The sequence below is a fragment of the Chenopodium album genome, chromosome 8 (genome assembly GCF_948465745.1).
Source record: "Chenopodium album chromosome 8, dcCheAlbu1.1, whole genome shotgun sequence".
NCBI classification, from domain to species: Eukaryota; Viridiplantae; Streptophyta; class Magnoliopsida; order Caryophyllales; family Amaranthaceae; genus Chenopodium; species Chenopodium album.
Genome location: NC_137841.1, coordinates 75679895 through 75696526, shown reverse-complemented (window position 1 = coordinate 75696526; position 16632 = coordinate 75679895). Strand labels below are relative to the sequence as shown.

The 16632-nt window shown below is 34.4% G+C and overlaps 2 protein-coding genes across 2 annotated transcripts; one reads left to right on the top strand and one right to left on the bottom strand.

The window, feature by feature from the left end:
- Positions 1-109: 109 nt before the first annotated feature.
- LOC145642450 (amino acid transporter AVT6C-like) lies at positions 110-4113 on the bottom strand. Its single transcript, XM_081693634.1, has 5 exons — positions 3484-4113; positions 2156-2308; positions 1824-2027; positions 945-1413; positions 110-857 (listed from the first exon to the last, which is right to left on the bottom strand). The coding sequence occupies exons 1-5, from the start codon at positions 3872-3874 to the stop codon at positions 731-733; spliced, it is 1344 nt and encodes a 447-aa protein (XP_081549760.1). The 5' UTR covers positions 3875-4113; the 3' UTR covers positions 110-730.
- Positions 4114-8246: 4133 nt separating this feature from the next.
- On the top strand, positions 8247-16107 carry LOC145642449 (alpha-soluble NSF attachment protein 2-like). Its single transcript, XM_081693633.1, has 9 exons — positions 8247-8534; positions 9099-9148; positions 9237-9309; positions 10474-10553; positions 10882-11033; positions 12344-12503; positions 12595-12642; positions 14811-14891; positions 15768-16107. Exons 1-9 carry the CDS (start codon positions 8390-8392, stop codon positions 15846-15848), a joined length of 870 nt encoding a protein of 289 aa, XP_081549759.1. The 5' UTR covers positions 8247-8389; the 3' UTR covers positions 15849-16107.
- The last annotated feature ends 525 nt before the right edge of the window (positions 16108-16632 follow it).

Genomic DNA, 16632 nt, shown 5'->3' with positions numbered 1-16632 from the left:
TTCTAACTCTAAAAGCTGAAAACAAGAAATTTACAACGATGTGGTATAGAGCCTAAGTTTTACGAGTATTTCTAACATGACTACATGAATTAATACCATGCAAGATCAGTAACAAACAGAATGACTGCATAAACTAAAATCACTGGTTCAGGAGCCAAAGAGATTGAGCTACTGATACAATACAATTTACAATTGAGCATTTTGTAAAGAAAGTAACAACATAGATCTTACAAACTACAGGTCTAAAGGACCCCTTGCACTTTGGACCGAGGATCCGATGCTGCAATCGCTACCACTTTGACATGTTCATTCACAGGTTTGACAAATTCCATTCAGCCACAATATAAAAAAACAAGCGCCTTCCCTTCACCTTAAAGTTTCACTGACAAGTATGAGAACTCCAACAATCAATTCAGTATGCTAAGAAGCTTCAATCACAGAGACTCAGACCAGCTCTCTCTTGTTGGTACTTGGTACAGATAAATGTGGTTCAGAAAAGAATATTTACATTTTACAGGAAGAATATACATTGGTTAAATCAACCACCACAAGAAAATGTGTCAATTCAGGAAAATCCAGGCGCGGAAGATTAATGAAGGCTGACGAATAAGAGAGACGGATAAACTGACCAGTGTGATCACCAGATCAGCAAACTTCAGCTAGAACTGAAGTGCACAAATCACGATCAACTATAAAACCTGCTAAAATGTGGGTGACTGCGAGAAAACAGTTAGGCTGTACTCCCCGAAGGAGTGGACAAATTGGTCCACATAGCAATTGTGCTGGTAAATAGCGCAGCAAGTACAAGCAAGACTGCGACCACCTTGTCCCATGATGTAGAGATCCCATGAATATCCCTGCCAATAATTACCGTCAAATCCTTTGCCAACTAACATATTAACAAGCATCTGAACAGCACCAAATTAAAATTTGCTAAAAAGTACCTTAGAATGATAGAGGATGGAAATATGAGTATGAGGAAAACAACAGTTGTTGAACCCAGTATCTGGAAGCAGTACCATATGCTTGGTATGGCGATTGCAACTAGATAAGCAAGGACAAGTGTTATAGACGTGAGGCATATGAATCTTGGTGTGTCTTTGGCTAAGTCAGGCTTGTCCGGAAAGAAGAGCTCGTCTAAATTGGCTCTCAGACAGAAATTTATCAAAGGAAACACCAGCATGAGATGAACTGCATAGCTTAATCGAACAATGGCATTGATTACTAAACCGATCATAGTACCATGACCAATCTGATCGAAGTTCACCAGCATGTCTGCATCAATAGAATCCCCAAATAATAGATAGCCGAAGAACCCGATACAGAAATAAAAGAGAGCGCATATGACAAGTGATATCCTGATAGCCAATCTCATGTCTGAAGGTTCTCCAAGCTCTGCCCTTATAGGATGAACTGCAAAATATAGTAAATTCAAATGAATATCAATGCTGACTTGCTGAGAACAGCTACATGCACAGATGCACTGGTACAGATTTATGCTTTTTTAAAAATAAAAATCAAAAATAGTAAATTGTTGTGTGAAGAAAACATGGACACGGCCTCAAGTTGATTATTATCATTTCACATGTCTATCAGTTTCTTTAAATTACTCCAAATTTCAATGTACACCTACAATTTAACCAGCAGCATAAAACTCTATTCTGCCTAACTTATTCCAGTACCATATCGAACAATAAGATATCAAGAATTCAAAACTAGAAAAGGAAAGAAAGAAAAGGAGGAAAACCCAATAGGTACAATATTAGCAACCCGAGAAGCAATAAGAAACTAACAGCTGATAGCATAGTGTTCAGCACCCTTACCATTGAGTTGATATCCAAAAGCAGTCATAAAAACTGGGATGGTGGTAAAAAGACTGAGGATTGAGCCTTGACGGGAAAAATCAGGCACTAGTTTCAGGTTTTGTGTTTTTCCTTCCAACATTGCTTCTATTGCCAATATTGAGGATATGACAACAAACACTAAGGCAAGGAGAATTGCCAATAATGAAGTGTACCTAAGTGAATCTGAACAGCAAAATAAGGACAAGGTAAGAAGTTGAAATAAAACAGCAGAATTCCAAACAATAATGACACAAGCAATATCCATTAGCCACAGGGAATATTAATTTTACAGGACTGTCTGAAGTACTGACCTACACGACGAAACAACACCAGAGGAAGGATAACAAGAAGCACCACAAAGAGAATTGCAAAGGCACGCGAAGTCCACCAATAAAACCCAAACCATTCCTGTAGTAGTCCAGTGTGGATGGTGCTCCCGGAATGGGTTCCAGAAAGCACGTCCCCTGAAAGGAAATAAAAGGTAGTTAGTCCCATGTAAAACCGTAAAGTTACAGGATTCTGATCAATCGGATAGATTCTACTTTTTCAGGTTATGATAGCTAATGAGGCTAACCACAAAAATATCATTGGTTAAAGACCTAGAGGCTAGAGCAGGTTTTTGTTATACAGTTGCATGAAAATTTACAAAAACATACCATTAGCAATTTCGCATGAATAATTATAACTTTCATTTTCAACTCTATTAAGTGTTTCAGAAGTTGAAAACTCTTAAAGACTAGTTTGAGGTGTCTCCTTGCCACATGTTTCTAAGGTCCATGACAATAAATAGATTAGGAGTTTAGGACTCTAAGACCACCAATGTTAAGTAACAATCATACAGAGACAGGCATGTACCTTTCTTAGAATAATTAGTGGACAAATTGCAGTTTAGTGCCCATTAACCATCAATAATTAGACCAGTTGCAGGAAACCAACTACAAATTATACTTTCACCCTCAAAGTTTAGATCAGATTATGAAGCTGTTATTATGCCAATTTATTTTTCAGACAAGCACTACATGACCACACATACATGCAGGGCTAATATTGAAGCATTATTACAAGAATTATAATCCATATATATATACAAACAAGACAGCCAATCAACAAACTACATTGTATCATTTTATTGGTCCACAACGAGTCCATATTATCAGTATTTCAATATCATATTGTACGCGTTCAAGTGTCAAACATTGCTAATTTATGAAGAAAAGGTTCATGGTTACCAATACGAGCCCATACAACATAGGGTCATAACTCTAATAAGATACCCTCAAATTCTTACATTTATAGTCACACTCGGGGTAAAATAAAGAGTACGGGTAACATGGGGTCATAACATATAGGCCACCCAACAACCTTAGATTCTTATTATCTCATTCAAGTATATGAGGTAAAATAAAGAGTCCGGTAACATGAGGTGTTATAAGCTTATAATCAATAGGAGACCCTCAAATACTTGGTCTGATTTCCCAGTAGCCATCTTAATAGTTATCCAAAAGTTCATCTATATAAATCCATTATCCATATATTCAGACAAGCTACCAAATACACAAATAATATGAAAATCAAATATTCATTAGGTACATAAAGATAAAAAATACTAGTAAAAGATTAAGAAAAAAACCCAACTTACCAATAATAATGAGATAGATGATAAGACACCCAAAACTAGTAATCATAACACAAATTTGCAAAGCAAGAGAACCAACTCTTCCAAAAGACTCCCCCATCAATCCAGCATAAGTAGTTGACTTTCCAGAATGAGTATACCTTAACATATATTCTCCAGTAATATCTCCCATAATTGCAACAATTACAAGAACAATCAAAGCTGGAAAAACACCCAAAACCTTAAAAGTTGCAGGAATTGACATAATTCCAGCCCCAATCATAGTAGTTGATATATTGAATACTGCACTTGTTAAACTTGCCCCTTTTCCTCCTGAATCTTCTTCATCATCCAATTTCTCCAGTAAAGGGATTTCAATTCTTGATTCTGTTTCTCTTTCTTCTTTTCCCTTCATTTTCTGGGTATTTTTTTTGGTGGGGTTTGAAGATTTGAAGCTAAGTTTTGTGATGTTGCCCTTTTTCAAGCTAGATTTTGTGCCTGCGTATATGATTGAGAAAAATAAGAATATAAATAGAGAGAGTTGGCTTGAGAAAGTTGGCTTTCTTTTTAGATCTTGTAAAAATGGATAAAACCCAGTCTAGCACACGGCTATCCTTATAGAATTTGATATTTTTGGTCATTGAAAGCGGTATGTGGTACTAGGTCCTAATGAAGTGTATTGTATACAATGTGATTCAATCTTATATTATCTCTATAGTTGTGGATTCGTTATACTTCCTCTGTTTTTTTTTTACTTGACCTTTTTCTTTTATCACGCTTGCCAATGTAAAAATTTAATGATTAATAACTTAAATTCTCCATAAGTAAAAATTATAAAAGTTATATATTATGATACTACTTTTTGAGACGAATCCAAAAAGATCATATATGAATATATTTTTCCTTACATATTATTCACAAAAGACGGTCAAAGGAGGGGTGGTGAATAGTGTAAAAGTCAAAGCAGGTCAAGTAATAAAGAACGGAGGAAGTATGACTTTACATGTGAAGTACACAATTTATATACATAGTATTTCTTTTATTTTTTTTAATATTTGTAACAATTTGACTTTTACATTATTTATTAGTGTATCTTAACTAAATTTATTTTAACTTATTGACCAACTCAATTCTAGTATAAAATAAGTGGAATAATGTGATATATTAAGGTCTTAAAAGACAATATATTTGGTGAGTATTGACTATGACCCTATTTGGTTTGAGATAATGTCAAATAAAATGAAAGTTCAATGAGCTTTAAATATTAGATGTAAATATAAGGGTTGATTTCTCGGGAACGTGATTGTAAATACAAATGAAACTCACTCAATGATTTATGATTCTCTTTGAGTATTCAAAACTATATGGGTAATCAGTCTAATCACCTCTTCTTATCTTTAATCTTCTAATTCTCATGAATTTTCACTTCCCTCATTTTCTTTGTGAAGTAAATACAACCTTAAATATAAATTAGCAGCTGAAAACGACTCATCTTCGCTTTAATAAATCACCAATAAAATAAGCCGGCTTAACACCTATACCCCATCACAAATAAAATCGAAAGTACTAGTAATGAAAATGACAAATAGCGTATTGAACCTTCTAGCTAAACCATAAATACAATTACTTGAAACATAAGAAGATACCTGATAAAAGTAAGAGTTTTGCGCCTAGATGACGACAATGATTAATGATAATAGCAATGAACTTTCGTGTGGTTAAGAAACGTAACACGACATGTAATTAACATAATATATAATGCAAAAACTTAGGCAAAGTGTGTTATTATTGGAAGGAAACATAAATATAGAGAAATGACATTATTGTTTGACTCAATTCTCATCTGTGTTTCGGCCCCATTTTGGGGCAATTGTGGATCATTAGAGGGTAAACCTAATCAAATGAACTGGCTCTTGATGGGCATGATTTGGGTCACTTATTTCCTCTTGTTTTTGTTTTATTCCTTGCTTGATTTAGACCTCTTCTACTCCCACTTGTCCTCTTATTATTTATTATGCCTTGACATGTCAGCCTTGATTGTCGGTGTATAAATGTGGTATTTCGAATGAGTATATATATATATATATATCCATTTATATTACCAAGCTAAGATTGATTTAGTGGGAAATATTGTACTTTCCAACTTATTGAAGGTGAGAATCCTTTATTTTTTCCCCTCACATTTAAAGTATTTGACTCGCAAATATTGGACCAAAACAACCGTGTGTCTTGAGGGTCTGGTCATGGTTCTTCTTCTTACATTAAAAAAATAATTAATAAATAAGATATACATACGTATAATTTTTTTTTTAATAAAACAGGTATACATCTTTGTAGGACACGTATACATTATTTAATTGAAGAGAATATGTTTTTTTAATCAAATAAAAAAATCATATCGTTGGTAATAAAAAAGATACGTGCTAGTATTGTGCAAATTAAAACTTATTTATTGTGCAAAATACTTTATACTAAGTATTTTATTTATTTAAAATACTTAGTATAAAGGATGATCACTACAAGAGCCGAACGCTAATTAATACGAGTAATTATAATCATAGAGTACAAAGTACAATGATAATATTGATATGTGACTATGTGAGGTTGAATAAATGCGAAGTATATTAATATTACCTCGTATTAGATTTGTTATTATAACATACGGAGCATAATATTTTACGTACAAGTATTAATTTTAATATATTATATTATTTTATAATTTAATTTAATTCAGTTTAGCTCAAACGAACCGATCAAATCCAATTGTTATTGCTTGACATTGGAGCCAATAACTTGTCATTTGCTGTCTCTGCTCCAACACCACATGACCCAAGGCCCCAAACAAACAACGTATCGTTTGGATTGGGTAACTTAATTCTGTTTCGTATTATTGGGCCCAACTAGCGCCATTTCCTCCTACCTACGCACTAGAGCTGATCAAAAGAAGCCCGGCCCGGACCAATTTTGGCTGGGTTTTGGGCAGCATTTTCCAGCCCGGCCCGAATTTTAAATTTTTTTGACGGGCTTGGAAATGCATTTTAAAGCTATTTTAGTTCTTTTTTTGGCCCGGCCCGAAAGCCCGCCCGCCCCGTCCATTTTGAGCGGGTTTGGGCATGAAAATTTTGGCCCGAAGTTAGACCCGACCCGGCCCGAGAAATGGGCTGAATTTTTATGCCTCGGCTCGGCCCAAACCCGGCCCGGGCCGCCCATTGATCAAGTCTACTACGCACTAAGTCCTGTCCACTTCGAAGTGCTTATAAGTAGTACTCATTAAAGACTAAAGAGGGTAAAATAAACGACTTATGCCTCGTTTTTTTAAAGTTGCTCTGCTCTGCTGAAATTCACAAAAGAACATGGTCTTAAAGGAGTTAAGGTTACAACTAATCTTTTACCTATAACATACTTTTGTAGGAAGAATCCACTAATATAATTACCTCTTTTTGCTCAATAAAATTCACTAACTTCTCTTATCGCTGGAAATAAATAGGTGATTAAAAAATGTGTTCAGAAAATATCGAAATTGCATTAGCTTGTACATTAACATGAGAATTGTAATGTACACATATTTAGGGATTATATTCTTGCAAGAAAATATTGGAATGAAGTGGGTGGGCCTATTGGAAATCGTAAATTTCGTTAAAAAAAATAAATAAATAAATAAAAACTTTTACTCTAGTTTATTGGATTAAGAAGAAAAAGATTTGAAAATTGCTGATTTGAGCAAGAGTGAGAAGCTAAAAAAGACTAGTTTTATTCAAGTATTTTTTATGACTAAACTTTTTGCTAGTTTTCTCTTCTTTTTTTTTTTTATTTTATTTTTTTTTATTTTTTTTCCCTCTCTCTAGATACCATATGGAGATTGAATCATTGATGGCATATTGGCAAAATGGAGAATTGAGAAAGTAATATTTGTCACGTGAGTATGAGTGTTTAAAAATGTCCTCTTGATCTCATCTCACCATATGGATGTGTGAATTTATCTTGTTTGCTATAATGGAGTACTTTTGGCAATAAACATATAAATGATGAACAATAATGGAATAAGGAGAACACAAACTTTTAAATAAAACGGATGTTCAGTAAATTACTGAACATCCGTTATAAAGTGACAATAAAAGGTGCAAAAGTTACACTAAAACGCACAAAAGTTACTCTGACATATATAAAAGTTATTTATGCTTCATTGATAAATTTCACAAAAGTGATACTAAATTTGACAAAAGTGACACTAAATTTGACAAAAGTGAACTCGATGTACAATAAATTACTGAAAACCGGGTGTATACAAAAGTGATTGTAGAATTGTGCAACACTTTGATTTAAAACTTAACTTATAAGGACAATAACGCTTGAAATCTTAAATAATATTCTTCTTGTTCTCAGTGTATTGTATTTAATACTTACACAATCACCTGTTTTACAATAATCACGAAATACTTCAACAATAAAATGAATCAAGTCCAACCATCTTCAGTTTCATTCCATCCAAGTCGTTATTACAAGATCAAATTATAAGAATCAACTAAAAAAAAACTCAATCTTCCTATATGACATTTAACATTAAGTACCGTAATAAAAATCAGATCAGCGGTAACAAGAATCCCCAAATCAAAGCGACCATTTCAACATATCATCATCAATTTTCCAATGCCACATCATTATAAGCACAACAAAAATATTCTTGTTGATTATACTCACTTTTCAACAAAAATAAAATTCCATGCCCATAATTCTTTAGCACCATACCTTTCGGGCTTTCGGCATTTCACAAAAAAAAAAAATCAGACATTTCACAATTTCACATTTCAAATTATTCTCAAGTATTGAACACATCCTCATCCCACGCGCTGCCTGAAAAACAGAAAATCACCCACCGAAGAGAGAGAAACACAAAAACCAGGAGAGAGAAAAACTTGCAGAGAAAGCGAAAATGGGTGATCACATAGCACGAGGAGATGATTTCGAGAAGAAAGCCGAGAAAAAGCTTACTAGTTGGGGATTATTCAGCAACAAACACGAAGATGCTGCTGAATTGTTCGAAAAAGCCGCCAATTCTTACAAACTTGCCAAAGCATGTATGATTTCCTTCTTTTTCTGTTGTTTTATCAATCATTTTAGTTTATTATACAATCATTTGATTTCGATTGATCGATCGATGATTAATCTATCGAATTTTGATTTGTTTTGTTCGATTGTTGGATAGTTAGGGTTTATGGTTTGTTTGAGTGTGTTGAATCTGATTTTTTGTGATTGATTGTTGTTATCGGTGTTGTTTTAGTATTAGCATTGATTGAACAATAAAATTAATTTGGAAAAATTGATGTTCGTTTGTTTAAATCAGATGAATATGCGCATTTTTGCTGTTCGGCATTGAATTCTTGTTTTCTGGTATTCGTAGGGAAATAGATCTGATTTGTGATAAGGATCGATAAGTTTCCAATTGATTGAGGCTGAGACTAAGTACATTTTGAATTTTTGATGTGGTTGATTGAAACTGATCTTCAGAATTGTTGTTTTTGATCATGTGTGTTTTTGGTAGAGTGCACTAATTATGAATATCTGAAATAGGAAAGATGAGATTGATGATTGTATAGCGTGCTTAATAACGTGTTCTCGATGTCGTTATTTATGATTTTCAGGGGATAAGGCTGGTGCTGCTTATCTTAAGTTGGCAAACTGTTATTTGAAGGTGAATATTGTTTGCATAAAAGGAAATTTTTTTAATTTAAATTTACGTGTATGTGGTTGTGATAATGGTTTTAGTTTCGTGTATGCAGGTGGATAGCAAACATGAAGCTGCCAATGCTTATGCTGAGGCAGGTCATGCTTATAAGAAGACTTCATCCAAGGGTAATAATGAATTGTGAATTTGTGATGGTTGTCGAACAGTGCATGTGTATTGTTTTTCCATTTTCATATCTCCTTAGTGAAATAATTACTTCTTTTTTCAGTTACGTTTCCAACTACGTTATCAACATATAGAATCATACACTCACTCACTCACTCACACTAACAATTATCATTAAAGTGCCATGGGATATAGCTAGAAAATACCGACCTCAATATCAGGTTTAGTAATTGTATACTCATTTGAGCACTTTAATTAAGCTTCGAGATGTATCATTATTGATCTCTGGAAAATATTTTCGTCTTTGCTCATCTTGCTAGTTTACGTAATTGGTAGTTTGGTATTATTTCATCAACTTTTAGGAAACTTTTTCCTTTTGGAGTTACATTTGTCTTCTATTGTCAAGCCATAGGTTTCTTTGTTGTCATTTTTATCATCGAAGACGAGTATGGAGAGGTATATAGACGCACGGGTGGAAATTTTAGCTAACCATTTAGTATAATATTTTGATGTATTGGAATTATATCTGATAGCTAATAAAATAATGACTGGAAGAGAAACTTGGTCGAATACTATGCTCAATGTTGTCGAAATCACTTGTGGTTGTCTGCATACCTTTTCTTAAGAGGGTTCTTTATACTACCTCCGTTTCATATTATTTGCAACGATTTGACCTAAAGTAGAGAGGAAAAATGTCTAATCGTTGCAAATAATATGAAACGGAGGTAGTAGAAAAAGTTGTATTTCTTCAAAGGCCTTATCTTTGTTGTAGGATAAGCTCTGGTGATGTTAGAAAATATCCTATTTGACCCAAGGCACTGGCAAAAATTGGTAAAATGTTTTAGGTTAATAGCTGTAATTGTTTCTGTAAATTAAAATTGCCTTGAATTGTCTGGAAGGAATGGCATTTGCAGTATTTGGTCATATGTGCCGGGAAACGTGGGACTGATTATCTGAGGTCTACATTTTGCCAAAACACATCCAGCTGAATTCCACATTGTTGTGTATTTTTTAATTTTTCTTATTGTCAAAATGATGCATATAGCAACTTATGTTTCTGGTAGAATTGCTAATTTCCCACTAGTTTTTGATATGTGGGCCTTTTGCGTTAAGTACCTACTTTTTGGCTGAGACGAGTGTTGTGTTTTGAATTTTATTCCTTGAAGAGGCTGTATCTTGCTTGGAGCAGGCTGTGAATAGCTTTCTTGAAATGGGAAGACTCAATATGGCTGCAAGATACTGTAAGGTACGATTCATGTCTGTAAACTATATGGTTGTAAGTCAGTTTTTCTTTATGTGGTTGATACTTGTATGTGAGTTAATCTCTTTCTGATACCTTGGTGGTGCTTCCTTTCAATATTCTCTTTAGCAAGTATCTACGTTATCATTAATCGGGTCACTTTTGAAGTTTTGATGACAGCCAGAAACTATTCCGCTTGTTATTTACTGAATTTTGAATCTGTACAGTATGAGTGACAAACAGCATAGGTTTTAGTGTATTTATTTTTAAAATAAAAATGATTATTGACAGTTACAATAACCATTGTCACTCAGGATTTATCTCTTGTGCACAGGAAATCGCAGAAATACATGAGACTGATGAGAATTTGGAGCAGGCTATAGCTTGGCATGAAAAAGCTGCTGATCTTTTTCAAAGTGAAGAGGTGACGACCTCTGCAAACCAGTGCAGACAAAAAGTTGCACAATATTCTGCACAGTTGGAACAGTATGCTTCTTCCCCTTCCATCTTTCATTTTTAACAATCAAGCATTTCCTGTTCTGCTCGCCATCTGGTCTAACTTTTCACTATATATGATGCTGTATGCATTGTCCAATAACCGAGGGATTGGCATGACACATGACATTAGTTATTTCTGATGGTGGATGCTTTTTATTTATTTATCGGTAGGAACATACATATGCTTTACTAAAAATGTTGTGTCAAAGCATTAATTGCTGGCTCTTCTGTCTTTCCACCTTGTATATTCATGCTTGAAGTTACTAAGTAGTGATATCACAATTTGATTGTTTATCCAACTCGAACCATGGAAAAATATAATTTGGTCTGTTTGTGGAACTTTAGAGCATTGGACAATAGGTACATAAGTGTGATTTTTTGTGCGAGAATTCTTATATGTTTGTCTGCATAGAAATGAATCAGAAACTTCTTACTACAGTGATGTCCCGTGAGATTTAAATTTAATGGTTAAATCTGGAAAATTGTTTGTGGGCTATTCCCGCTGCAATTTAGCTTCTTATTTTGCTGAGTTGTGATGCAAACTGGTTCTTGTGTCTTGTACATTTTGGCTTTATTGGAGTAATTTTAACTTTTAAATTTTATCTAATTGGAGTATGTAATTGTGTGGTGATGCAATATCATATTATTAGGGTCCTTGAAATTATGGTTGAATGGAATTGCAGAATATTTTATTTTATTTTTAATTTCCTTTGCTGTGAGTTTCTGCTGGTCATGGGAGGATTTCTTGGTGACTATTGGTGTATTTACTGGAGCACAATCCTTTTTCTTACCTCTCTAAGCTGCATAAATCATTTGATTGCCAAAAACCAGAAGACATGCTGGGAGCCTTGGGTAAACAAAATTCTATTTGGCAATCTCAAAAGACATGTGGAACTATTGGTGTATTTACTGGCTGCACAATCCTTTTTCTTTTTCCTTTTTTGATGCCTCTGCCATTCTTCCTGGATCACGAACTAGTAGCTCTGCATGTGGTTTCTACATTTAGGAAAGCTCCTTAATAAAAAAAACTACTGGCAATTTGGACTTTGGAACTTAAATATGCTCTGGGATTTCAACATAGTTTGTTTGACAGTATGAATATGTTATTTGATATGTATTTTCTGAGCTGTCCACCCTATCCCTACCAAGAAGTTTCTCTGCATTGTTTTTTTGCCTGTCAGATGGACTTCTGAGTGTCCATTACCATTTTCATGCACTGTTTGCTTTCCTTTAGTGTGAAAGCTAGATACAGATTAATTAGTGACTTAGTGTATTCATGAACTAAATGGTTCATTTAGGTATCCGAAGGCGATTGAGATCTATGAAGACATAGGACGCCAATCTCTGAATAATTCATTGCTAAAATATGGAGTCAAAGGCCACCTTCTCAATGCTGGGCTTTGCCACCTTTGTAAGGGCGATGTTGTTTCAATAACCAATGCATTGGAAAAATATCAGGTTTTTTTTTTTCCTCCCCTATTTTATTAGAAACTTTGAAGTTCTGATTTCGTATTGCAGAATTCTCATAACATCGTTCTTGAATTTTCAGGATCTGGATCCTACCTTTTCTGGTACTCGTGAATACAAATTGCTTTCGGTATGTCTCTTGTTTTCTATGCTCTGTTATCTAATGTTTTTCCGTTAAATTTTTTATTGATCCAAAAGAATGTATTTAGGGGAATAATTATTGCTTTTAAGTGTCTACTACATAATGTAATACCATTCAGGGAGATTTTTAAATTGGCGCAGTATCGACCTAAACTTGAATAAATTGCCATAAACGATTAAGGGTATGTTTGGCCAAGCTTTTGGAAAACAACTTCTGTTTCTTAGAAGTAGTTTTCCAGAAACTATTTCTAGAGAAACACTTGTAAGAAACAGAATTGTTTGGCCTAATAAATTTAGAAGTGATTCTTAGAAATGGAAACTATTTTTCCCTATTTGGCCTATAGTAGTTTTTTTTTTATAATTTTGAAACAAAGTAAGCTAGTTGTTTATTTTTTAATTGAGGGATATACAATTAGTTTCTTATACATTATTGTTTATAAAAATTCAATTTAAAATTTTGAACAGTTCGTAAGTGTAATTTTTTTTTTTTTTTTTGAAAGAATGTGGTCGGGCTTTTATTAAATCAAGTCAATTTGCGCCAAAGTGGAAATGCTTTGGGGAAAAGAATTGATACAAACATATTCATCACAATTATACGTATTCCATCTAGCAATACAATGCGCAACCGTATTACAAGCTAGCCCTTCTCACATGAGATAAAATACAAGAATTGAAAAACATGCTATTTTAGTAATGCCATCATAGATATGAAAGATCAGAGAGAAACCCACATTCCTTTGCTTTACTCCATTGATTACCAACTCTGCATCAGTCTCCAAATGTATGTTATTATATCCCAATCATCGCAATCAATATTTGAATTAATCATCTATAAATAGCACTATTGAATTCAACAAAGGAACCCTACAAGGCTACAATTTCAAACATATGCAAATCAAATTGAATCTTTAGAAAGACAAAGAGATGTTACTTGGACTGGATCAATGGAGAAGAGCTAGACAAAGAAAAGATTTAACGTAGCAGAGGAGGAAACACAAACCATGGTGGAGGACGCAACGACGAAGAGTGACGATGGTGGCGGTGATGATGACGCTGGATGAAGCATTGCTGATGAGTTTGGTTGGGTGGACAAAAAGCTGGCTTTGTTGGTCTCGGAGGACCAGATTGCGTATCACCGATGACGTTTCGCCGGTGGGGTTGGGTTTCTTGAGATGAGAGAGAGAGCTCAAACATGTTCATGAGAGAGGAGATGAGAGAGAAAATGGGTTTTTTCTTATTAGATAGGATATTGGAAGTCTTTTTGTAAAATATTGGGGGTGTTTTTGTCCAAATGAAAATTTCATTAAATGAGGGAAATGGCTCCCCGAGAAACAACTAAGAGAAGCTCCAATTTGGTGCTTCTCATTCTACCCATCCTAGAAGCTATTTTGGGCTTCTTATAAAAGTGTTTCTATTTCTTAGATTTCCCTTGTTTGGCCCAATTTCTGTTTCTTAGATTGAGAAACAGTTTTAGAAACTAGGCCAAACAGCTCCTAAATTGCTAAACCAAATAACTGCCTCCTCTTTAGTTTTCTCATTTCCATCTCTTAATGCATCTTCAATTGTTGGCCAAATGATTTATATGTAGGACGTCTTCTAGATTCTTTTGCAATTTGAAGATACTTATACTCTCTTTATTAGGATTATTTTTTGTCACTTGTACTATTTCAAAATTTACATGAAAAGTTTTCATAGTAGTTATGGTCTATGATTGTCTTTCCATAAATATCTTACTAAGATGAGTAATGGGAATAGTGGGCATTGAATAACTGTTATATTGGGTGTTTATTTAAAATTGTGTCGTGTCCAATACTCCTATGTATGTTGGGCTGGAAGGCCCTGTCTTCTTCAAATTATTGAACTTATTTTGATTTATTCCAGACAAGATATGTTGACACAACACACAAGTTAAGAATTTTTAAAGAACATATAAATTCAGAAGAAGAGATCATTTCAGACCAAACAAGATTTTCAAATTCATATACAGGTTTCAGACAAAATGATTTCCAGATCAGATTAGTTTACTAGTTTGAATAACACGGAGCATTAGTATAATATGAAAAAAGTTCTGGATTGCATTAGCAGACTGACTAGATTACATTGTTATCTATGCTTTTGGACTCTGAAAGAAGTTTCTGGTTTGTTTTGTGTTTGCAGGGTTTGGCTTCTGCAATCGATGAGCAAGATGTTGCAAAATTTACGGATCTTGTTAAAGAGTTCGATAGCATGACCCCACTGGTATAAGTTTTGTTAAATAGATCAGTTCACTTACTGTTAATGTTTTTCTGAATGAAATGAAGATATGCATGGATCTTTTCCTGAAATTTAAACTGTCTGTTTATATATTGCCATGCAAATGTCATCCTACGATTTTTCACATACATGCATTTGTGTCCAGCTTTAGGGCAAGTAAACTCAAGTCAGAGACCTCAGAGTTTATGTTCTACTGGGTGGATATAATGACTTGGGGAGAGTCTATTATACACTAGAGTGTAGGCTAGTTTCTACACTTTTCCTCATTGCTTCATGGAGTTCTCTCTCCAAATAAGCAAAACAAATAGCCTTGGATGTACCTAGAGCTAGTATACCTTTGTCTTTGACAGAATATTTAAATGACTCTTGGCCTTTTGGGTTTATTGTCATCCGCTACTAGTTCTATTTTGTACGTGCAACATTGTTTTTAGTTTCCTACCTAAAATCCAAAACCCATTATACTAGTCGTTCATTAGATTTAGAAGGATGTACTGCTGCAATTGCAGATATTGAAAAATTTGCTTAATAGGCTAATTAGTTTATAGTGTAATAGCAGTTTGGGGACAATCTATGCCCCTCAAAAAGTGTATACTGCTGTGCCAGCAATTCGTGAAGATTGTAACTGCTTTACTCCACCCCCCCCCCCCCTCCCCCCAACCCCCTTGTTTTTCTTTGGTGAGATTGCTGCTCCCTTTGTTGTAGTCAATCTGTTGCTGGATAAGGCACAGTAGTCTGATGTCAGCATATGTTTTATTAGTCTAGTGTCCGTTCTCAAGCTGTGAGTTAGATTTCTGTAATGTATTTGGGGCAATTTTTACCATGTGCATTGTTATGATTGTTTTTTTGAACTTTGATGCATAGGACGCATGGAAGACTACCCTTCTTCTTAGAGTAAAGGAAAAACTGAAGGCCCAAGATAATGATGACGATGATCTTACATAAGAAATTTGATATGCTGTCAACTTTCGATTTGTTCCATTTGGATAAAAGTGCTGCCTTGATGTACAAATGTTCTTCAGTGACAATTTAAGCATGGACTATGGCTTATGAGGATGTTTTCATGTTGGAGATGTGTTGATTTTGTATTTCTGATTGTATTTTTAGTCTAAGAGATAGAAGCGGGTTATCCTCGTTTTCCTGTGATGTTTTGCTTCTCATTATTGGTTACTAATGTGAAGGTGATTTTTTATAAGATGTCCAATATCAATGGCATAATGGTTTTGCTGGTGTCAATTCTAAACATTTGGCTGATGAAATATGAATAGTAGTGTGGGAGTTGTTATGCCAAGATAATTGTGTGTGGAACCAGAATCGTGTCACAAACAAAGTATCAGATGTGCTAATTCACGGGCGTTGGGCCTGGCTGTGTACCGCCATCGGCTAGGAGGTTCACTAGATGAATGGTCCTTGGTTGCAGGCTTTTTATGATTGTCTAGATGATCTGTAGTACTTTCTCCGTTGTGGTAGTTCTTTAGATCTCCTGTTTAGGATGTCACATAATATTTGTCAAGTTTTCAATAGCAAACAACAAAATCATTGCATGTGCCATTAAAGCCAATTTTTAACAGTTTCAGGTAATCTAAATGGTGAGAAGCATCACAATAAATGATTCCAATTTTCATTGATAAAATTTGACATCTAATATGAGACGGAGGAAGTACTTACAAATCCAATTTTTGGTCGAGGCAATTTGTTGCTGAAATGAGCTTTAGTAACCAATCTCATC